Consider the following 25,372-nt stretch of genomic DNA (forward strand, 5'->3'; position numbering starts at 1 on the left):
TCTATGCACACAGCTTGGTTCTGTTACTGTATCTATACACGCAGCTTGGTTCTGTTACTGTATCTATACAGGCAACTTGGTTTTGTTACCTTATCTAAGTACAAAGCTTGAAATTGTTATAGTATCTAAGTACAAAGCTTGAAATTGTTAAGTACTGATCTTGAAATTTTTAGACCAAACTACAAGGATGCTGGTAAAATAAAAATGAAAAAAAAACTCACGATCCCGATCACTTTTTGATCCAGCACCAATATTATGTTCTCTCCGCCAGTGGTCATGCGCGCTATTACAGCTTTCTATATAAAGGATTATTTTAAAGGATGATGATTCAAATCGGAAAACCCCATTAAGTGTCAATATTTGCTTAAAATTATAGGGTGGGACCCCTAGAGTGACTTCTACTGGTTGGCACTTGGCACCCCTGTCCGACACTGTGATATTGATGTATCCAAACAAAAAATGACTATGATAAAACATGTCCCAGTGTTATCTCAGTTATATGATGAAAAAAGCCATTGAAATACACTGAAAATGTACTTACCTTTTCCTTGCCATTCTTTACTAAACACATTAGCTATCACGTTTTGTTCTACTGCTTCTGTAGGTTGAAGCAATGGGTTAGGGCTGGGATAAACACTTTGGTGGGGTTGGGGATGAGGTAGGATGAGATCAAACATGCAGGTGGTGAAGAGTGATCTGGAGAGCATGGTGGAAAGTTAGTGGAAAAGTTGGTTTTGGATGAAAAGGGCTGAATAGTTCTATAGAGGGGCTGAATGGACTGTAGACCGAGGCTTTCTCTGATGTTGCCGATCTTTTGCTTTTCCTCATGGCTTTTCACTAACCTGTACACAGCCTTTATCATCTACTATAGGATGCCCTGTGTTGACTACAGTTCTCTCACCTGTTTTTAAGACCAGAGCTTTGACAAATCCCTCAGGAGGTAGCTTTGTCTTTATAACTTCTGTTCCACAATACAGCATGTGTGCTCGATAATTTTCTCCACTGTGCAGTTTCCAAGGAATTATATTATCTACATTTGGTAAAGGAACTTTTGTCACAGGAACACTTTCACCTTAAAGAAAAATTATGCAATTTTGAAGCCATGTCAATGAGAAAGTTGCAGGTTTTATTTATAAGAAAGCAGTTGTGAGAACCATATTTTTATCTGGTTGTTTTATTTCTTGTTTATTATGATTTATTTTATTTACTATAGATGATTATAGGGTCAGCTATTTGGCTGCTGCTGTTCTCATCTGTGGACAGCAGTTTAGGGGATTTATTTTATAGCAGCTATTAGAGATGAGCGAATCAAAGTTGATGAAGTGGAATTCATTACGAATTTCAGGAAAAATTTGATTTGCACCGAATGCAAATTTCCTCGCACTTCGTAGTAACGAATCAAATTTTTCCTAAAATGGCTGCTTCACGTGTGAGGACATGGAGAAAGGAAGTTTGGGAAGGTAGGATAACCCATACTGACATGCACGCAGCCAATAAGCAGCCAGCCAGCCCTGTGATGTCACAGCCATATAAATACGGCAGCCATCTTAGATTCTGCCATTCAACAGCATGCTTAGTGCAGGGAGAGACGTGTCTGCAGGCGCTAGGGACAGTGAAAGAAAAGTTGTCATTGTGCAAAAAAAAAAAAGGATTTACAAGTGCAGGGAAAGATTATTGAAGGTTTAGGGAAAGGAATCATTCCACTGTATTTCTGTTGAACAGGGTTCAGTAGGGGAGGTGACAGCCTGGTTAATATGAACAATCAGGTTACACTTTGCTGCACTGACTGGTGATGCAAATTGCCATAATACAGCTTTTGTAATTCCAGCAAACGGTTCTTCTGGGCTTGTATTATTGGGGAAAAAGGGCTTATTAGCTGTTGTGTGGTGAAGTGCTAAAATTACAGCTCTTTTTGTTGTGTATTAGTTGCAAAAGTAAAATAAATTTGCCGCTCAGTGGTGCACTTATCTATTTTAAAGCCCTTTTTTGCGTGTATTAGTGTAAAAAGGAAAAATATCCTTGGGTGCCTAGCCGTGCTGTCACCTGTTTTAAAGACCTACTGCATTTTGCGTGTATTAGTGGAAAAAAAAGGAAAAATAGCTTGACCGCCTAGTGGTGCTGTTGTCTGTTTTAATCCCTTTTTGCGTGTATTACTGGAAAAAGGAAGAATATATTTGCCGCCTAGCAGAGCAGTTATCTGTTTTGAAGCCCTTTTTTGCTTGTATTAGTGAAAAAAGTAAAAATATCTATGCCACCTAGCGGTGCCGTTATCTGTTTTAAAGCCCTTTTTTGCAGTGTATTAGTGGAAAAAGTAACAATATCTTCGCCGCTCAGTGGTGCAGTGAGATATTTTACATCGCACTTTGTTGTGTATTAGTGGCAAAATACAAATATATTCGCAGTTAAAGGGGTTGTCCAGGTTCAGAGCTGAACCTGGACATCCCTCCATTTTCACCCAGGCAGCCCCCCTGACATGAGCATCGGAGCAGTTCATGTTCCGATGCTCTCCTTTGCCCTGCGCTAAATTGCACAGGGCAAAGGCATTTTTCAGAGTTCCGGTGACGTACCGGGGCTCTCCATGGGGCTGACAGGAACCCCGGTGACGTCACCGGCACTGATGGGCGGGATTTGGCTCTGCCCTAGCCAGTAAAACGGCTAGGGCAGAGCTAAAGCCCGCCCCTCAGAGTCGGTGACGTCACCGAACACACCGCTGGGCGGAAGTTACCGCCCGGCAGTGTGTTATTGAAAACAGAAGAGCCCGTGCCCTGCGCGATCTAGCGCAGGGCACTGGAGCGCATCGGAGCATGAGATGCTCCGATGCTAGGCTCAGGGGGGGCTGCCGGGGTGAAAATAAGGGTATGTCCGGGACAACTCTGAACCTGGACAACCCCTTTAATAGTTGTACTTTCCTGTTGAAAAGCCGTTTGTGTAAAAATATAAAAAAATTAGGGCCCAATTGCCATTCAGCAGTCGAGTGAGATATTTACCAGCCCAGTTTGCCCTGTATTACTGGCAAAAAACAAATATATTTGCCTTTTGTTGTACTTATCTGTTGAAAAGCCTTTTTGTAAAAATAGAAAAAAAAATTGGGCCTAATTGCCATTCAGCGGTGCAGTGAGATATTTTACAGCCCAGTTTGACGCGTATCACTGGCAAAATACAAATATATTTGCCTTTCATAGTTGTATTTATCTGTAGTAAAGCCGTTTGCTTTAAAAATAGAAAAATACTTGGGCCTAATTGCCATTCAGCGGTGCAGTGAGATATTTTACAGCCCAGTTTGACGCGTATCACTGGCAAAATACAAATATATTTGCCTTTCATAGTTGTATTTATCTGTAGTAAAGCCGTTTGCTTTAAAAATAGAAAAATACTTGGGCCTAATTGCCATTCAACGGTGCAGTGAGATATTTTACAGCCCAGTTTACAGTATATTACTGGCAGAATAAAAATATATTTGCCGTTCATAGTTCGTTCAAAACCTTTTGTGTAAAAATAGAAAAAAAATGGGCCTAATTGCCCTTCAGCGGTGCAGTGAGATATGATTGTTCAGAATAAAAAAAAAAATGGATTTTGTAGGCTCAAATATGAGCTTCAAAGTCATAAAAAAGTTAAAAAAAACTGTTAGAAATATATACAAAATAAATAAAAATATAAAAGTTTAAATCACCCCCCTTTCCGTAGAATAAAATAAATAAATACATACATAACAACAAAAATATAAACATCATGGGCATCACCGCAACCAAAAATGCCCGTAATATTAAAACATAAAAATATTTTTTCCAATATGGTGAATGGAGTAACAGAAAAAAGGGTCAAAATGGCCAATTTGCCATTTTTTTTATTGCTTCTCTTACCCAAGAATTGTAATAAAACATTATCAAAATTCACACACACTCCAAAATGGCATCAATAAAAACTACAGATTGCCCTGCAAATAATAAGCCCCCAGACAGCTCAGTAAATTTAACTATATATATATATATATATATATATATATATATATATATATAGAAGGACATATGTATGTATGTATGTATGTTCCGTGATCACTCAAAAACACAACCATCGATTTCAACAAAACTTGGTATACACATCCCTTGCTATCTGGAAATGAAGTGCTCACAGCTCACTAGCACGTATTGTTCCGGAGATATTCCCCAAAAAATGGAATTATGGCACATCACTTGACTTACATTAGCCAATAGAAGCCTGCATGTCCTTCTCTTAATATCCCAACTGTCATACACACTGTCACATGTCCCTTATCAGCCAATAGAAGCTGGCAGGTCCTTAGTCTCCACATAGATACAGTTTTGCACCAGGTTTCCATAACAACCTAGCCATTTCTGTTCACTGCTGCAAGTCAGCTTTAAAAGTACAGGGCACTGTGGATGACACTGTTAAGGGAGCGGAGTCCTGTGGAGGTGACAGCTCAGGGGGCAGTAGTGTAGCCATTCAGGCCAACCTCAAAAGACAGACTTAAAAATCCTGCCCATAGGTCCCGATAAGCTATGCCCCCAACCCAGTTAGGCTGTGTCCCCTCCCACACAGCCAACAGGGATTGAAAAAATGAAGGTAAAACACAAATTTTGTCAGCTGCAGAAGTGGGAGTGATGGTGACTTTCTCCCTACAGTTCACTCTCAGACATCACAGTGCTGCTGTCTGAGAGTGAGCTGTTCAAAATGACATCTCGACATGAGATATTCCCAAAAAATGCATTAGCCAATAGAAGCCTGGTCACATGACCCTTATCAGCCAATAGAAGCTCACAGGCACTTAGTTTCCACATACAGACAGTTTTACACCAGGTTTCCATAACAAGCCAGACATTTTTCTTCACTTCTGTAGGTCAGCTTTAAAGGGGCAGGGCACTGTGGATGACACTGTTAAGGGAACGGAGTGCTGTGGAGGTCACAGTTCAGGGGCAGGTAGGGTGGCCATTCAGGCCACCCTCAAAAGACAAACTTAAAAACCCCACCCCCAGATCTCGCTAAGAAACTCCCCCTTCCACTCCGCAGCCGATGGGGATTGAAGAAATGAAGATAAAAATCAACTTCTGTCAGCTGCAGGGGATCGAGGGAGGGTGACTTTCTCCCTGCAGCTCATACTCAGACAGCACAATGCTGCTGTTTGAGAGTGAGCTGTTCAAAATAACAGCCCTGTGTCTGCCCAGGCCCTGTGTCGGATGGAGGACAGGGAATCTGAAAGCCGGACTGTCTGGCCTAAAACCGGACCTCTGGTCTCCCTAGGGGCAGGCTGCTATGGAAGTAACAGTTAAGGGGATGGTCCACTATGAAAGTCAGTGTTAGGGGCAGATTGCTGTAGAGGCCACTGATAAGGGACAGGGTGTTGTGGAAATCACTGTTTAGGAGATGGGGTACTGTGGAGGTCACTAATGAAGGTGCAGGCTGCTGCGGTGCCGTAGAGGTCACTGTTAAGGGGGATACTGTCGATATCTTTTAATTACATACAGAAAAAATAAATAGATGAAATATAGATGAAATATATGCTAGTAAAAAGTATAAAAACTGTGATAGTAGAAGCTGATTTATGCATAGACTAATGCAAAGAACATTCAAAGAAATACAGGATTGCTTTGCTGTTAAATTTCTGGACCTTCCTGTTTCAGAAAAAAGTGGTATACAATGTAGAAGTGGTATTTCACAGGATCCATGGTCAGTGCTCAAAAATAGACAGCCATATTTTCAAATACCAGTTGTTGTTGCAGGCATTCAGGAGAATATTATGAGAATCCAGAGGAAATTGAAGTAAAAATTATCTCAGTAGGTGCAAATTAGCAGTTCTTTTAGCATTCCTCCAGTACTCTTGCTGCTGTTTGTTATCAGCATGTGTCTGAATATGGCACGTAACTGCTGATGCCAATCACGATCCTCAGCAGTCTACAGTTGAGGGTAATGATTAGGTGCAGTGGTAAGATACCAAACTTTATAAACAAAGAGCAGTGGGACTACTGGAGGGGCACAGCAGAGAACAACACTGGTGTAAGCGGTGAGTTTATATACAATGTATATACAGTACAGACCAAAAGTTTGGACATACCTTCTCATTCAAAGAGTTTTCTTTATTTTCATGACTATGAAAATTGTAGATTCACACTGAAGGCATCAAAACTATGAATTAACACATGTGGAATTATATACATAACAAAAAAGTGTGAAACAACTGAAAATATGCCATATTCTAGGTTCTTCAAAGTAGCCACCTTTTGCTTTGATTACTGCTTTGCACACTCTTGGAATTCTCTTGGTGAGCTTCAAGAGGTAGTCACCTGAAATGGTCTTCTAACAGTCTTGAAGGAGTTCCCAGAGATGCTTAGCACTTGTTGGCCCTTTTGCCTTCACTCTGCGGTCCAGCTCACCCCAAACCATCTCGATTGGGTTGAGGTCCGGCGACTGTGGAGGCTAGGTCATCTGGTGCAGCACCCCATCACTCTCCTTCATGCTCAAATAGCCCTTACACAGCCTGGAGGTGTGTTTGGGGTCTTTGTCCTGTTAAAAAATAAATGATGGTCCAACTAAACGCAAACCGGATGGAATAGCATGCCGCTGCAAGATGCTGTGGTAGCCATGCTGGTTCAGTATGCCTTCAATTTTAAATAAATCCCCAACAGTGTCACCAGCAAAGCACCCCCACACCATCACACCTCCTCCTCCATGCTTCACGGTGGAAACCAGACATGTCGAGTTCATCCGTTCACCTTTTCCGCATCGCACAAAGACACGGTGGTTGGAACCAAAGATCTCAAATTTGGACTAATCAGACCAAAACACAGATTTCCACTGGTCTAATGTCCATTCCTTGTGTTTTTTAGCCCAAACAAGTCTTTTCTGCTTGTTACCTGTCCTTAGCAGTGGTTTCCTAGCAGATATTCTACCATGAAGGCCTGATTCACACAGTCTCCTCTTAACAGTTGTTCTAGAGATGTGTCTGCTGCTAGAACTCTGTGTGGCATTGACCTGGTCTCTAATCTGAGCTGCTGTTAACCTGCAATTTCTGAGGCTGGTGACTCGGATGAACTTATCCTCCGCAGCAGAGGTGACTCTTGGTCTTCCTTTCCTGGGGCGGTCCGCATGTGAGCCAGTTTCTTTGTAGCGCTTGATGGTTTTTGTGACTGCACTTGGGGACACTTTCAAAGTTTTCCCAATTTTTCGGACTGACCATCATTTCTTAAAGTAATGATGGCCACTGGTTTTTCTTTACTTAGCTGCTTTTTTCTTGCCATAATACAAATTCTAACTGTCTATTCAGTAGGACTATCAGCTGTGTATCCACCTGACTTCTCCACAAGGCAACTGATGGTCCCAACCCCATTTATAAGGCAAGAAATCCCACTTATTAAACCTGACAGGGCACACCTGTGAAGTGAAAACCATTTCAGGTGACTTCCTCTTGAAGCTCATCAAGAGAATGCCAAGAGTGTGAAAAGCAGTAATCAAAGCAAAAGGTGGCTACTTTGAAGAACCTAGAATATGACATATTTTCAGTTGTTTCACACTTTTTTGTTATGTATATAATTCCACGTGTGTTAATTCATAGTTTTGATGCCTTCAGTGTGAATCTAAAATTTTCATAGTCATGAAAATAAAGAAAACTCTTTGAATGAGAAGGTGTGTCCAAACTTTTGGTCTGTACTGTAAACTTTGAAAGTGTCCCCAAGTGCAATCAAGCGCTGCAAAGAAACTGGCTCACATGCGGACCTCCCCAGGAAAGGAAGACCAAGAGTCACCTCTGCTGTGGAGGATAAGTTCATCCGAGTGACCAGCCTCAGAAATCGCAGGCTAACAGCAGCTCAGATTAGAGACCAGGTCAATGCCACACAGAGTTCTAGCAGCAGACACATCTCTAGAACAACTGTTAAGAGGAGACTGTGTGAATCAGGCCTTCATGGTAGAATATCTGCTAGGAAACCACTGCTAAGGACAGGCAACAAGCAGAAGAGACTTGTTTGGGCTAAAGAACACAAGGAATGGACATTAGACCAGTGGAAATCTGTGCTTTGGTCTGATGAGCCCAAATTTGAGATCTTTGGTTCCAACCACCGTGTCTTTGTGCGACGCAGAAAAGGTGAACGGATGGACTCTACATGCCTGGTTCCCCCGTGAAGCATGGAGGAGGAGGTGTGTTGGTGTGGGGGTGCTTTGCTGGTGACACTGTTAGGGATTTATTCAAAATTGAAGGCATACTGAACCAGCATGGCTACCACAGCATCTTGCAGCGGCATGCTATTCCATCCGGTTTGCGTTTAGTTGGACCATCATTTATTTTTTAACAGGACAATGACCCCAAACACACCTCCAGGATGTGTAAGGGCTATTTGACAATGAAGGAGAGTGTTGGGGTGCTGCGCCAGATGACCTGGCCTCCACAGTCACCGGACCTGAACCCAATCGAGATGGTTTGGGGTGAGCTGGACCGCAGAGTGAAGGCAAAAGGGCCAACAAGTGCTAAGCATCTCTGGGAACTCCTTCAGGACTGTTGGAATACCATTTCAGGTGACTACCTCTTGAAGCTCATCAAGAGAATGCCAAGAGTGTGCAAAGCAGTAATCAAAGCAAAAGGTGGCTACTTTGAAGAACCTAGAATATGACATATTTTCAGTTGTTTCACACTTTTTTGTTATGTATATAATTCCACATGTGTTAATTCATAGTTTTGATGCCTTCAGTGTGAATCTACAATTTTCATAGTCATGAAAATAAAGAAAACTCTTTGAATGAGAAGTTGTGTCCAAACTTTTGGTCTGTACTGTATATATATATATATATATATATATATATTTCATTTTAAAACATTGAAGGAGTTGTCCAACATTTTTAATTACCTCAGACAACCACCCGTGTTATTATCAGTTTTCTTGTCCCACATTAAACGCATACACATGACGTATATGTTAATCAGATGCCTCTGACGAATACCATACATCAGCAAAAATTATTGAAATCTAATACTATACTTTATTTCATGCACTATATGAAACATATACATACATTATATTTTACTGTACCTGTTAGCATGCCCTCATTTGTAACACATCCCCCGGTTAACAATAAAGCATCACAAGGAAGGTAAAACTTTTTCTCAGATATAATTAGCACATCTCCTGGTACCAGGTATTTGGATTCAACCTCTTTAACCACTGGAAAGAAGAACCAAAATAATACAGTGAAAAAAATAGACACAATGTGAAAGGAGATAAGGATAATATGACAGATATTTCCTTCTCCATATGCTATTACATTCCGCTTAAGACTGGAAATATCGTATAGCAGATTGTATTTCCCAAATAATTCATAAAATCAAATACTCCCACAAATGGAATATGTACCTTTTGGTAAGATGCTTTAGAAGATATTATTGCATTGTGCATTATGGAATGAAACAGTCAATGGTATGCTTGTTTTATATTTTACTATGAGTAAGTTTTCCTTATAACAACAAAGTAGACACTTAAGATGAATATAAATTATATAGCTATAAACAAAGCCATACTATTGTTCCAAGGAAGATTATGGACTTGTGTATCCATTGATTCATTATTCATTGCCGCAAATAAATGATGGGTTTTTACTTTTAAAGAGGACCTTTCACTAGAATAAAAAATCAAAACTAAGTATAGAGACATGAAGAGTGGCGCCCAGGGATCTCCCTGCACTTACTATTATCCCTAGGCGCCGCTCTGTTCTCCCAATATAGGCTCCAGTATCTTCATATTTTCGGCTCAACTGGGTGGAGCCTGCCGGCGTCTCCGTCTCCTTTTTTTTTTCTCTCAGGCTATGAGCTGAGCGCTGCGATTGGCCAGCGCTACAGCCTGGAAGAAGGAGACGCCGGCAGGCTCCACCCAGTTGAGCCGAAAATATAAAGTTACTAGAGCCTATACCGGGAGAACGGAGCGGCGCCCAGGGATAATAGTAAGTGCAGGGTGATCCCTGGGCGCCGCTCTCCATATCTGTATGCTTAGTTTCGATTTTTTATTCTAGTGAAAGGTCCTCTTTAACTGTAGAGGTGTTATCTAAAGTTGCCCACCAAACCTGCCTACCTTTGATTGGAGAGTTTCATTACAGATAACTGTTGGTCAAAAAAGCCATTCAGCCAACAGCTTTCTAAAACGAATGACTAATTTTGGTTTAAATTAAAGATGTACAGTCAGGTCCATAAATATTGGAACATCGACACAATTCTAAGATTTTTGGCTCTATAAACCACCACAATGGATTTGAAATTAAACAAACAAGATGTGCTTTAACTACAGACTGTCAGCTTAAATTTGAGGGTATTTACATTAAAATCAGGTGAACGGTGTAGGAATTACAACAGTTTGCATATGTGCCTCCCACTTGTTAAGGAACCAAAATTAATGGGACAATTGGCTTCTCAGCTGTTCCATGGCCAGGTGTGTGTTATTCCCTCATTATCCCAATTACAATGAGCAGATAAAAGGTCCAGAGTTCATTTCAAGTGTGCAATTTGCATTTGTAATCTGTTGTTTTCAACTCTCAAAAAGTGATCCAAAGAGTTGTCACTATCAGTGAAGCAAGCCATCATTAGGCTGAAAAAAAAAAAAAAAAACCCATCTGAGAGATAGCAAACACATTAGGCGTGGCCAAAACAACTGTTTGGAACATTCTTTAAAAAAAAGGAACGCCCCTGTGAGCTCAGCAACACCAAAAGACCCGGAAGACCACGGAAAAGAACTGTGGTGGATGACCGAATAATTATTTCCCTGGTGAAGAAAACACCCTTTACAACAGTTGGCCAGATCAAGAACACTCTCCAGGAGGTAGGTGTATGTGTGTCAAAGTCAACGATCAAGAGAAGACTTCACCAGAGTGAAAACAGAGGGTTCACCACAAGATGTAAACCATTGGTGAGCCTCAAAAACAAGAAGGCCAGATTAGAGTTTGCTAAATGACATCTAAAAAAGCCTTTACAGTTCTGGAACAACATTCTATGGGCAGATAAGACTAAGATCAACTTGTACCAGAGTGATGGGAAGAGAAGAGTGTGGAGAAGGAAAGGAACTGCACATGATCTTAAGCATGCCACCTCATCAGTGAAGCATGGTGGTGGTAGTGTCATGGCGTGAGCATGTATGGCTGCCAATAGAACTGGTTCTCCTGTATTTATTGATTATGTGACTGCTGACAAAAGCAGCAGGGTGAATTCTGAAGTGTTTCGGGCAATATTATCTGCTCAAATTCAGCCAAATGCTTCAGAACTCATTGAACACACTTCACACAGTTCAGATGGACAATGACCCAAAGCATACTGCAAAAGCAACCAAAGAGTTTTTTAAGGGAAAGAAGTGCAATGTTATGCAATGGTAAAGTCACTCACCTGACCTGAATCCGATTGAGCATGCACTTCACTTGCTGAAGACAAAACTGAAGGGAAAATGCCCCAAGAACAAGCAGGAACTGAAGTTGCAGTAGAGGCCTGGCTGATCATCACCAGGAATGAAACCCAACGTCTGGTGATGTCTATGCGTTCCAGACTTCAGGCTGTAAACTGTAACCAAGTATTAAAAAGTGAAAGTTTGATTTATGATTAGAGTTGAGCAAAACACCTGGATGTTCGGGTTCGAGAAGTTCGGCGAAACTTCCCGGAAATGTTAGGGTTCGGGATCCGAACTCGACCCGAACATCCCCCCGAACCCGAACCCGAACCCCAAACTTTTCGGCACTAAAAAGGCTGTAAAATAGCCAAGGAAAGGGCTAGAGGGCTGCAAAAGGCAGCAAAATGTAGGTAAATCCCCTGCAAACAAATATGGATAGGGAAATGAATTAAAATAAAAATCAAATAAATTAAAATTAACCGATATCAATTGGAGAGAGGTCTCATGGCAGAAAATCAGGCTTCATGTCACCCACCACTGGAACAGGCCACTGTCAGATATTTAGGTCCCGGTACCCAGACAGAAGAGAGAGGTCCCATTGCAGAGAATCAGGCTTCATGTCATAGCAGAGAATCAGGCTTAATGTCACCCAACACTGGAACAGGCCACTGTCAGATATTTTTAGGCCCCGGCACCCAGACAGAGGACAGGTTCATTCAACTTTGGGTTGCCCCGCAATATAATGGTAAAATGAAAATAAAAAAAGGATTGAATGAGGAAGTGCCCTAGAGTACAATAATATATGGTTAAGTGGAGGTAGTTATAAATGTCTAATCTGCACAAGGGATGGACAGGTCCTGTGGGATCCATGCTTGGTTCATTTTTATGAACGTCAGCTTGTCCACATTGGCCTTAGACAGGCGGCTGCGTTTGTCTGTAAAGACGCCCCCTGCCGTGCTGAATACACGTTCAGACAAAACGCTGGCCGCCGGGCAGGCCAACACCTCCAAGGCATAAAAGGCTATCTCTGGACACGTGGACAATTTGGAGACCCAGAAGTTGAATGGGGCCAAACCATCAGTCAGTACGTGGAGGGGTGTGCACAAGTACTGTTCCACCATGTTAGTGAAATGTTGCCTCCTGCTAACACGTTCCGTATCACGTGGTGGTGCAGTTAGCTGTGGCATGGTGACAAAACTTTTCCACATCTCTGCCATGCTAACCCTGCCCTCAGAGGAGCTGGCCGTGACACAGCTGCGTTGGCGACCTCTTGCTCCTCCTCTGCCTTCGCCTTGGGCTTCCACTTGTTCCCCTGTGACATTTGGGAATGCACTCAGTAGCACGTCTACCAACGTGCGCTTGTACTCGCGCATCTTCCTATCACGCTCCAGTGCAGGAAGTAAGGTGGGCACATTGTCTTTGTACCGGGGATCCAGCAGGGTGGCAACCCAGTAGTCCGCACACGTTAAAATGTGGGCAACTCTGCTGTTGTTGCGCAGGCACTGCAGCATGTAGTCGCTCATGTGTACCAGGCTGCCCAGAGGTAAGGACAAGCTGTCCTCTGTGGGAGGCGTATCGTCATCGTCCTGCGTTTCCCCCCAGCCATGCACCAGTGATGGGCCCGAGCTGCGTTGGGTGCCACCCCGCTGTGAACATGCTTCATCCTCATCCTCCACCTCCTCATCCTCCTCATCCTCCAGTAGTGAACCCTGGCTGGCCACATTTGTACCTGGCCTCTGCTGTTGCAAAAAAACTCTGAGTCACTTCTAAGAGACTGGCCTGAAAGTGCTAAAAATGACCCCTCTTCCTCCTCCTCCTCCTCCTGGGCCACCTCCTCTTCCATCATCGCCCTAAGTGTTTTCTCAAAGAGACATAGAAGTGGTATTGTAACGCTGATAACGGCGTCATCGCCACTGGCCATGTTGGTGGAGTACTCGAAACAGTGCATGGAGGCCCAGTCATTGGTGGTGAAGTGGTGCTGTTCCGCAGTGCGACTGACCCGTGCGTGCTGCAGCTGAAACTCCACTATGGCCTGCTGCTGCTCGCACAGTCTGTCCAGCATGTGCAAGGTGGAGTTCCACCTGGTGGGCACGTCGCATATGAGGCGGTGAGCGGGAAGGCCGAAGTTACGCTGTAGCACAGACAGGCAAGCAGCGGCAGGATGTGAACGCCGGAAGCGTGAACAGACGACCCGCACTTTATGCAGCAGCTCTGACAACTCCTGGGCACCAACTCCTGTGCGGTGTGGGACCTGTCCTCCAAACATATGAGTTTCAGAATGGCCTGCTGACGTTTACCCCGGGCTGTGCTGAAGTTGGTGGTGAAGGTGTGTGGCTGACTGGATGAGCAAGTGGAAGAAGAGGAGGAGGAAGCTGAGTAGGAGGAGGAGGCAACAGGAGGCAAAGAATGTTGCCCTGCGATCCTTGGCGGCGGAAGGACGTTGCGCAGTGCACACTTGATTTTATTAGATACTTGGTTGTGCAGGGAAGGCACGGCTCTCTTGGAGAAGTAGTGGCGGCTGGGAACAACATACTGTGGGACAGCAAGCGACATGAGCTGTTTGAAGCTGTCTGTGTCCACCAGCCTGAATGACAGCATTTCATAGGCCAGTAGTTTAGAAATGCTGACATTCAGGGCCAGGGATCGAGGGTGGCTAGGTGGGAATTTACACTTTCTCTCAAATGTTTGTGAGATGGAGAGCTGAACGCTGCCGTGTGACATGGTTGAGATGCTTGGTGACAGAGGTGGTGGTGTTGGTGGTACATCCTCTGTTTGCTGGGTGGCAGGTGCCAACGTTCCTCCAGAGGCGGCGGAAGAGGCCGAGGCGGCAGCAGCAGAAGAGGTAGCAGGGGGAGTTTGAGTGAGTTCCTTGTTTTTAAGGTTTTTACTCCACTGCAGTTTATGCTTTGCATGCAGGTGCCTGGTCATGCTGGTTGTGCTAAGGTTCAGAACGTTAATGCCTCGCTTCAGGCTCTGATGGCACAGCGTGCAAACCACTCGGGTCTTGTCATCAGCACATTGTTTGAAGAACTGCCATGCCAGGGAACTCCTTGAAGCTGCCTTTGGGGTGCTCGGTCCCAGATGGCGGCGGTCAGTAGCAGACGGAGTCTCTTGGCGGCGGGTGTTCTGCTTTTGCCCACTGCTCCATCTTTTGCTACGCTGTTGGCTCGGTCTCTCCACTGCCTCTTCCTCCGAACTCTGAAAGTCAGTGGCACAACCTTTGTTCCATGTGGGGTCTAGGACCTCATCGTCCCCTGCATCGTCTTCCACCCAGTCTTCCTCCCTGACCTCCTGTTCAGTCTGCACACTGCAGAAAGACGCAGCAGTTGGCACCTGTGTTTCATCATCAGAGACGTGCTGAGGTGGTATTCCCATGTCCTCATTATCAGGAAACATAAGTGGTTGTGCGTCAGTGCATTCTATGTCTTCCACCGCTGGGGAAGGGCTAGGTGGATGCCCTTGGGAAACCCTGCCAGCAGAGTCTACAAACAGCATAAGAGACTGCTGCATAACTTGAGGCTCAGACAGTTTCCCTGATATGCATGGGGGTCATGTGACAGACTGATGGGGTTGGTTTTCAGGCGCCATCTGTGCGCTTTCTGCAGAAGACTGGGTGGGAGATAATGTGAACGCGCTGGATCCACCCAATTGACTAATGCCTGTACCTGCTCAGGCCTTACCATCCTTAGAACGGCATTGGGCCCCACCAAATATCGCTGTAAATTATGGCGGCTACTGGGACCTGAGGTAGTTGTTTCACTATGACATGTGGCTGTGGCAGAACGGCCATGTCCTCTCCCAGCACCAGAGGGTCCACTAACATAACCACGACCATGTCCGCGTCCGGCACCCTTACTAGATGTTTTCCTCATTGTTACCATTCACAACAATAAGAAAAAAATTATTTGGCCCAATGTATTGAATTCAAATTCAGGCCTTTTTTTTACAGGCACCTAACACTATCTGACTATCTATTTATCTATTTAGGTACCGTATTACACTAATACAGGCACAACAGTAACCACAGATTTAGCTGAATATGAATTGTAAGCCTAGTATTTAGGCCCTGGATGACAGGTATACGTTTACGGACAGAATTAGACTTGGAGATGCACGATAGCGTGTAAAGTTATTGAGGATGACCCTATCAGCACCTTCAATGTAATATACCCTTTTATGGATAGTTTTAAACTTGGCCTGCTACAGCGGGAAACCACTGATTTAGGGGATTGCTAATTTGGGAGTTGTATTTCAACCCAGAAAAAATATATATCCTTCGCCAGACAGCAGACAGTATTACAATTGGCTAGCCACAGCTGAAACACCAGATTTAGGGTACTGCTATTTTGGCAATTGTATTTCACCCCTCAATAAAATAGAAAGCACAGCCAAGCCCCTGATATAGGATATAGCAAAAAAAAAACAAAAAAAACACTATTGGTTAAATGTACTTGGTGGCAGCTTGTGCTGGCGCACCACAAGACACAAAATGGCCGCCGATCACCCCAGAAAAAAGTGACAGAAAAACGCTCTGGGCAGCCTAAAAACAGTGATCATTTAAATAGCAGAGGTTGAATGAGTCACATCTGTAGATCGATCTCTTCATTAAGTGTTTTGGAAGAGTAAATCCCTGCCTAATCTCGCCCTAACAGCAGCAGCTGCATCCTATCCCTACACTGATCAGAGCAGAGTGACGTGCGGCGCTACGTGACTCCAGCTTAAATAGAGGCTGGGTCACATGCTGCACTGGCCAATCACAGCCATGCCAATAGTAGGCATGACTGTGATGGCCTCTTGGGGCAAGTAGTATGACGCTTGTTGATTGGCTGCTTTGCAGCCTTTCAAAAAGCGCCGAACACCGAACCCGAACCCGGACTTTTACGAAAATGTTCGGGTTCGGGTCCATGTCACGAGCACCCCAAAATTCGGTACAAACCCGAACTATACAGTTCGGGTTCGCTTATCCCTATTTATGATTATTATTCTGTCCCATTACTTTTGGTCCCTTAACAAGTGGGAGACACATATGCAAACTGCTGTAATTCCTACACCGTTCACCTGATTTGGATATAAATACCCTGAAATTAAATCTGACAGTCTGCAATTAAAGCACATCTTGTTTGTTTCATTTCAAATACATTGTGGTAGTGTATATAGGCAAAAATTTTACAATTGTGTTGATGTCCCAATATGTATGGAGCTGACTGTATGTCTATGTATTATTTAAAACAAAAAGCTACACATTCTCTAAATCAACTCATAGATCTCTCCTCGAAATGTCTGAAAAGCTGGGCAGAACTAAAGTACATTAATCATATTTGGCAGTTTTATACTGCTAGTTTGAGATGAGCAAACATACACGTGGTTTTTGTTGATCAAACAAGATAAACTGTGTCACCTTAGGCTGTGTTTCAAGGCTCTCACAAGCAGCCCAAAACAGAGCCGTTTAGCTCCAATGCATTCTGAATGGATAAGAATCCGTTCAGAATGCATCAGTTTGCCTCCATTCAGCCTCCATTCCGCTCTTGAGGTGGACACCAAAACGCTGCTTGCAGCGTTTTGATGTCCGTCTGTCGAAACTGAGCCAAACGAATGTTTGTCAAAACTGGTCCGTTTGCATTATCATGAGGTGTGAAAGTAGCCTTACATTTCAATTCTTTGAATCTAAGAAGGTTCCGTGCCTCCGTTTCGCACCGTAGCTCCGAGCAGCACATGGCCAGTGCCCGCATATTGCAGACCTGCTGTTTGCGGGCCACAATACAGGGCACGGCCGGCAACGGCCATGTGCATGAGGCCCTAGCTTGTGATGTGCAGCAGAAAAGGACTACATGTTATACTGGAGGAGATGGTCAGCTAATCTCTAGATGCTATCGCAGTTTATTGAAACCAGCATTTTTATTGACTCATATCTTATTTAACAGTTTCAAATAATTAAATGGCAAAAATAAAACAAAGTTATATGGCAAAAGAAAGAAATTCTACCTCCATTTTTTTGAAGCACAGAAACCATAACATTGTTGTGAGATTCCACCATATGACGTAGTTTAACAGATTGCTAAAAAAAGGGAAATATTAAAACCAAAAATATTTAAAAACTTAAGAATTCACACTTTCTATCAAAGATTTGATCTTCTTTCCCAGTAAATATGCTTTCAACAATTAACAAGAAATGGCAACATATTGCGTTAAGTTCATACACTAGTCTCCTTAACTTCTGAGTGACATACAGTGGAAATTAAGTCTACACACCCCTGTTAAAATGTCAGGTTTCTGTGCTGACAAAGATAAGTCATTTCAGAACTTTTATTTCCTTTAAGGGCTGTTTCACACGAGCGGATGCCGTGCGTGGCATCCGCTCTGTGAAAGAGTGCCAAGACCCGATGCAGACTTCAGAGGCACGAAGCATTAACATGACTGATAATGCTCCGTGCCTCTCTGTGATCTCTTTTCGTACGAAATCACAGTGACAACTTTATCTCACTGTGATTTCGTAGTGAAACAGCCCTAAAGGATAACTGTCGTATTTATTTATTTTATTTTTGGAGTATTGGATTGTGGTGATTAATATCTCCTTGGTGGCCCTATTTCAACTTTTCACTGTGTATTCAATTACCCCTTAATTCCACATTGTTCCCTGTACTGCCTATTTTTACCTGTGCTTAAAATAGGTTTGCTATGCATGGTCCGTCTATCTATTGATAGACTGAGCACGCAGAAGCAAGGCTGCGTGCAGGCTCACATTACTGACAGCCAGGGACTGTAAGTGAATGATTAGAGCTAGGTCCTCCCCAGCAGCTGATAACAGTGCCTGGGCTGTGTGCACTTCTCCCTGTCCCTGCACTTGGCAGATGCTCCCTCACTCAGCAGAGCTGGAGAATGCAGAGTTGGAGCAGCGCAGACCAGGAAAGGGAGATCTGCCATCTGCTCAGTGTATAAATGAAAGCAACATGTAGTAAGAGGACCCCTTTGTGCTGCAGGAGATTAATCCATTAGGGGGGAGGGCTCTGGTTACTGACACTTTTGGCTATTGTTACTGGCTAGTGCATGTGAGGATCTGCATTGTGGGTAGTAGGAGCAGGCGGATTAGCCTCAGGGTGAGGGCAGTGGCGGCCATCTTAACTGAATAGTGAAATTGCTGTTTTATGCAGACTGGTTGCTAAGGGCTGAATCTTATTAAATATGTAGTAAGTCAGTCTAAAAGTAACTGATTCTGGAATATCATGTTATTAGTAACTACATATATGAAAATTGAAATTAGGGTCTAAATGTGACAGTTATCCTTTAATGTGACCTATAAACTGTACCACTCAATTGAAAAACAAACTGAAATCTTTTAGGTGGAGGGAAGCAAACAAACAAAAAAAAAAATAATGTGGTTGCATAAGTGTGCACACCCTCTTTATAACTGGGGATGTAGCTGTGTTCAGAATTAAGCAATCACATTCAGAATCATGTTAAATCGGAGTCAGCATACACCTGCCATCATTTAAAGTGCCTCTGATTAACCCCAAATAAAGTTCAGCTGCTCTAGTTGGTCTTTCCTGAAATTTTCTTAGTTGCATCCCACCGCAAAATTCATGGTCCACAGAGAGCTTCCAAAGCATCAGAGGGATCTCATTGTTAAGGTATCAGTCAGAAGAAGGGTACGAAAGTATTTCAAGGCATTAGATATATACCATGGAACACAGTGAAGACATCATCAAGTGGAGACAATATGGCACAACAGTGACCTTACCAAGAACTGGACATCCCTCCAAAATTGATGAAAGGACGAGAATAAAACTGGTCTGGGAGGCTACCAAGAGGCCTACAGCAACATTAAAGGAGCTACAGGAATATCTGGCAAGTACTGGCTGTGTGGTACATGTGACAACAATCTCCTGTATTCTTCGTATGTCTGGGCTTTGGGGTAGAGTAGCAAAACAAAAGCCTTTTCTTACAAAGAAAAACATCCAAGCCAGGCAACATTTTGAAAAAAACACATCTAAAGTCTCCCAAAAGCATGTGGGAAAAGGTGTTATGGTCTGATGAAACCAAGGTTGAACTTTTGGCCATAATATCAAAAGATATGTTTGGCGCAAAAACAACACTGCACATCACCAAAAGAACACCATACCCACAGTGAAACATGGTGGTGGCAGCATCAAGCTTTGAGGCTGTTTTTCTTCAGCTGGAACTGGGGCCTTAGTTAATCTAGAGGGAATTATGAACAGTTCCAAATACCAGTCAATATTGGCACAAAACCTTCAGGCTTCTGCTAGAAAGCTGAACATGAAGAGGAACTTCATCTTTCAGCATGACAACGACCCAAACCATACATCCAAATCAACAAAGGAATGGCTTCACCAGAAGAAGATTAAACTTTTGGAATGGCCCAGCCAGAGCCCAGACCTGAATCCGATTGAAAATCTGTGGGGTGATCTGAAGAGGGCTGTGCACAGGAGATGCCCTTGCAATCTGACAGATTTGGAGTGTTTTTGCAAAGAAGAGTGGGCAAATCTTGCCAAGTCAAAATGTACCATGCTAATAGACTTATACCCAAAAAGAATGAGTGCTATAATCAAAAGGTGCTTCAACAAAGTATTAGTTTAAGGGTGTGCACACTTATGCAACCATATTATTTTATTTTTATATTTTTTTTTTTACTCTACCTAAAAGATTTCAGTTTGTTTTTCAATTGAGTTGTACAGTTTATAGATCACATTAAAGGCGGAAAAAGGTCTGAAGTTATTTATCTTTGTCTCATTTTTTTTTACATCACAGAAACCTGACATTTTAACAGGGGTGTGTAGACTTTTTATATCCACTGTATCTATTTTACCTAAAAAAAAAAACTCTGCAAACTGAAGGCTGAATGAACATCCAATAAAACATAAGGCATCCTGTGGTATAGTTTTGGAGGCACACGTATCATTTACTAGAGGCTATCTACATTTTTTGGAAACGTACATTAAAAAGTACAATTTTAATATTGGACTTACTACAGAAAACATCAAATCTTGAGACATTACACAATAAATCTGTTTTACCAGATCATGTCCATCAATTAGATCTACTACAGCATTAAGTGAGGAACCTTATGAACTCTGAGTCCGCAGAAATGTTTCTCTATATCCATGATGATAGTCACAATATAGGTTATCACATACTTAAAAAAATTCAGCTATATAAAAAAATCCTCACCTTTCTCAATAAATAAATTGTCGCAAGAACAGATAAAATAGTCAACAGTAATATGGCAATGGAATACTCAATATAACCCATTGCAAGCCATGTACTTAATGAGTAAACTTCAAAACAGTAAATTGGGTTTAAAATCTGTGAAAAGAAAGAAACAGTAAATTATAGCATACTCACATTTCTATCTACAGTAGTCCATAGAAGATTGTATTTGTGATCCAATGGTATTTGAGGCTCGAGAGGTGCAGGCCTCTCCATAAGTTTGATACTTCCTCCAGCAGGCCGTGCAACATACTTAATATCTACTCAGCTTCCTTGCTGGCATGTATTTAAAGGGAATCTGTCACCTAGTTTGCTATGTTAACAGCTTAATCTGCTCAATGTTCAATAAAGTACCTTCATTCCAGCATGTGTCTTCTTTCTTTTATTCAAGTTATCATTTTGATCAAAAAGTTATTTTTCAAATATGCTAATTACACTTCAAGGTGCCCAGTAACGCCCCCCTGCAGTGCCCAGCCTGCCTTCCTTCCAAGCCCTGCACGCCTCCTAAGAAATAAATTGACTCCCACATCCTTGCCAAACAGCGCCGCCCCCTCCCCATCTCGCGCAGCCGCAGTATCGCCGACTGCCTGCACTTATTCCGTCACTGGGCTTGGCGCATGCCCAGTGACACTATTGAGGCTGTTGCCCTCAGGAGCCGCAGTATAGAACAGGCACAGGCAGTCGGCGATACTACGGCTGCGCAAGATCCCTGGGGAAAGAAAAGAAGGATGCAAGGATCATGGGGTGAATAAATTACATGACTTAGCGGAGGGGGCAGCGCTGTTCGGCAAGGATGTAGGTAGGAGTCAATTTATTTCTTAGGAGGTATGCTGGGCTTGGAAGAAAGGTGGGCTGGGCACTGCAGGGGGCGTTACTGGGCACTTGAGGAGAGGAATAACGCCCCTCTGGGCACCTTAAAGATTAATTAGCATATTTGAAAAATCGCTTTTTGACCAAAATGAAAACTTGAATAAAAGAAAGAAGACACATGCTGGAATGAAGGTACTGTATTGAACATTGCTATGTTAACAGCTTAATCTGCTCAAACTAGGTGACAGATTCCCTTTAAGACATTTTCCACTCCAAACACTGGCGAGGAATGCGATAAATGAACCTGCTGGCCTGCCCTCTTTCCCACCCACACCACACCCCTTTTACTCAGCACTTAGAGTGAGCAGGAAAAAGTTGCAGATTTTGCTGCAAAGAATCAGTGCGTCAAAATCTTCAAATTTTATACACCAAAAAGTGACGTATATGTGATTGATTATAAATGACCCCCATAATGTTTTAGCTTACAGGAGCCATAAGTCATAAAATAGTAATCCCACAATAGGATTTTAAAATGTTATAAGTAATGTAATAATTAAAAAAAATACTGTAATTTGAAAAATCTGCATTATTTGGTATACAAAACTCTTCATTTTCATGGTATAGTATAGTTTTAGTATGTTTCTGAAAGAAAACACCCCTTTTTCTGACAGGTGTCTCCTTAAAAAAAAAAAATCACAGAAGGAAAAAGATTTTAAAAAAATCCTAGATTATATGATAAACTTTATATAGAAACAACAGAACATAGCACAAAATACAAAGGTTATATATTAACTAATACCTCATTTTGATATGATAAATATCTCTGAAGTTCTTTGCAGATATAAAACAGGTAAATGATAGGCTCTTATAGCTAGAGAGAAAATTTTAGGAGAAAAGTAATATAAGAGAGAATGGGAGGCTGAGCAAAATGTGTGTAAAAAAAGGAGAAAATAAAATCCCAATTATATTGAAAAAAAAGTCATAAAAATGAAAAGAGAAAATGACCACAGCATATATACAAAACATATATAAACATTAACCCTCCCACTCTCCTTGCATTATAAAAAATGGAATGTTAGATGATAAGACTATGCATTGAAGCAGACTTTTTTTCTGATGCTTTGTTTTTTGTTTTTTTGGGAGGCGGTGCATAGGAGAATAATGGATAAATGCAAAATTATTGCAGAAGTGAGGGGCCAAAAAACATCTAGGATATAAACTCTGCAGTTGTCAGAAGAAGTTGCCATAGTGGTAGGTGGAATGTAGAAGAAAAAGAACATCTCCAATCAAGGAAGACAGGAGACACTGAATGTTGCTGAACTCTAATCATTATATAGCTCATCATAGTCAGCAATGTGGCCTATGTACAACTAGTATCTACCACTGCAGTGTAGAATCATGTAATACCTTACCATAGTGCATATTTACAAAAACTATATTGAGTACCAATCTTACAAACTGATAAAAAAACAAACCTTGGAGACCAACTATAATTCCGCTTAGTGAAGATGCAGATGACTTCAAAAGTGAAAGGCTCAATTAAATTTTTAGTTGTGTTGTTACCAAAGACATACCATACTTCACTGAACTACATTTTATACAAGGATATACTAATATATGATGTATACTTAAAAGGAATGGATTCTATTGCATAATCTTACCTCCTTAAATAGTAGCTTCCATATTGGGGTTACTTTTATTTCAATTGCATTTGGCCCACACAACTTTTGTCTACAATTATAATATAAAATACACAAAAGAAAATATTAGAAAATATTAAAAGGAGTATAATAGTAAAGGAGTATAATATTAAAGGAAAATATTAAAGGAGTATAATTAGCTATTGATGCCCTATCATCAGGAATCAGTCATCAATACTAAATTGGTGGTGGACCAGTTACCATGTGCCCCTACCAATAAGCTGTTTCGGGGAGCCACTGGTGCCAGAAAGTATTCAGTGGACAGAGCTGGAAGCACAAGGTTCTGTTAATTGTATAGTGGCCATGGCGAAGTACTGCAGTTCAGTTTAAGATATTTATGCATTCATTTTCCTTTAGTAGGAATATTACTTGGCCATTTATGAACTCAAATAAATGTTATATTTTATTTTAAGCTCATATGTGTTTCCACCACCCTCCAATTTCTCTCTCACTTCCTCCCATTGGTTAAACTTGGCAGACATTATATATATAATTTTTTTTATTATACTAACACACTTGTAATTTAAAGAGGTACTCTGGTTTTAATGATTACATTTATTTATATACACATACCATTTTTAAATATGCATCTACAATTTTTAAATACACATCTACAGTGTTTATATTTTTGCTGCAGTCCTTTCTTATATCTATACAGCAGCCTCTCCCTAAAGAAAGAAAAATGGTCCAGTCCACTTTATTCCTGTAAAATGCATAGGACTATACATGGAATCATTCATATGAGTTGTCAGTGCTGGGTTCCCTATTATTAAATTTATTTATTAACGATATTGAGGATGGGATTATTAGCACCATTTCTATTTTTGCAGATGACACTAAGCTATGAAGTACTGTGCAGTCTATGGAAGATGTCCATAAACTACAAGCTGACTTGAACACTCTGAGTGATTGGGCATCAACTTGGCAAATGAGGTTCAATGTGGATAAATGTAAAGTTATACATGTTGGTAGTAATAATCTCAGTGCTTCATATGTCCTAGGTCAGGGGTAGGCAACCTTGGGCTCCCAGCTGTTGTGAAATTACAATTCCCAGCATGCTCCATTCATTTCTATGAGAGTTCTTAGAAGAGCAGAGCAAGTATGCATACTGGGAGTTGTAGTTTCACAATAGCTGGGAGCCGGAAGTTGCCTACCCCTGTCCTAGGTGATGTAACATGGGAGAGTCACTTATAGAGAAGGATTTGGGTGTCATTGAAGATCGCAGTTTAAATAGCAGCATACAATGTCAATCAGCTGCTTCTAAGACTACCAGGATATTGTCGTCATGTATTGAGAGAGGCATGGACTCTCGGGGCAGGGATGTAATATTACCACTTTATAAAGCTTTTGTGCAACCTCATCTGGAATATGCAGTTCATAGAAAGGATGCTTTGAAACTGGAAAAAGTACAAAGGAGAGCAACTAAACTGATATGACGTTAGATTAAACAAATCACATTTATTTAGTCTTGAGAAGATACAACTAAGGGGAGACATGATTAACCTATATACATATATAAATGGGCCATACAAAAGAAATATGGTGAAAAGCTGTTCCATGTAAAATGCCCACAAAAGCCTCCAACTGGAGAAGAAAAAGTTCAGTCTCAAGAAGCATCAAAGCTTCTTTACTGTAAGAACTGTGAATCTGTGAAATAGATTACCTCTGGACTTAGTTACAACAATGAAAGTGGATAGTTTTAAAAGGGGCTTAGATGAATGCTTAACTCCTTAAGGACACAGCCATATTTCACCTTAAGGACCAGGCCATTTTTTGCAACTCTGACCAGTGTCACTTTATGTGGTGATAACTTTAAAACGCTTTGACCTATCCAGGCCATTCTGAGATAGTTTTTTCGTCACATATTGTACTTCATGACCCTGGTGAAATGGAGTAAAAAACAAATTAAATACCAAATTTTCCAAAATTTTTGAAAAATGTGCAAATTTCCAAGTTTCAATTTCTCTACTTCTAGAATACTTAGTAATACCTTCAAAAATAGTTATTACTTTACATTCCTCATATGTCTACTTCATGTTTGGATAATTTTGGGAATGACATTTTATTTTTGGGGGATGTTTCAAGGCTTAGAAGTTTAGAAGCAAATCTTTAAATTTTACAGAAATTTTCAAAAACCCACTTTTCAAGGACCAGTTCAGATCTGAAGTCACTTTGTGAGGCTTACATAATAGAAACCACCCGTTCTAGAAACAAAGGAAAGGGATGCCATACAGTTTTTGGAAGGCAGATTTTGCTGGACTGGTTTTTTGACACCATGTC

At 41.7% G+C, this 25,372-nt stretch overlaps 1 protein-coding gene across 5 annotated transcripts in view; it reads right to left on the bottom strand.

Moving 5' to 3' along the window:
• LOC122934435 (probable cation-transporting ATPase 13A5) overlaps positions 1-25,372 on the bottom strand; it is a 246,680-nt gene that overhangs the window by 133,316 nt on the left and 87,992 nt on the right. For 4 of the 5 annotated variants that reach the window (XM_044289893.1, XM_044289894.1, XM_044289892.1 and 1 more), the window contains exons 6-10: positions 23,054-23,123; positions 20,544-20,678; positions 17,343-17,415; positions 9,033-9,164; positions 902-1,072 (exon numbers count right to left, since the gene is read on the bottom strand). In XM_044289893.1, the coding sequence (XP_044145828.1) occupies positions 902-1,072; positions 9,033-9,164; positions 17,343-17,415; positions 20,544-20,678; positions 23,054-23,123 (581 nt within the window). The remainder of the gene's footprint in view (positions 1-901; positions 1,073-9,032; positions 9,165-17,342; positions 17,416-20,543; positions 20,679-23,053; positions 23,124-25,372) is intronic. The other variant, XM_044289895.1, reaches the window with a different exon arrangement.

This window comes from Bufo gargarizans, chromosome 4 (assembly GCF_014858855.1).
Source record: "Bufo gargarizans isolate SCDJY-AF-19 chromosome 4, ASM1485885v1, whole genome shotgun sequence".
In the NCBI taxonomy this organism is placed as follows: Eukaryota; Metazoa; Chordata; class Amphibia; order Anura; family Bufonidae; genus Bufo; species Bufo gargarizans.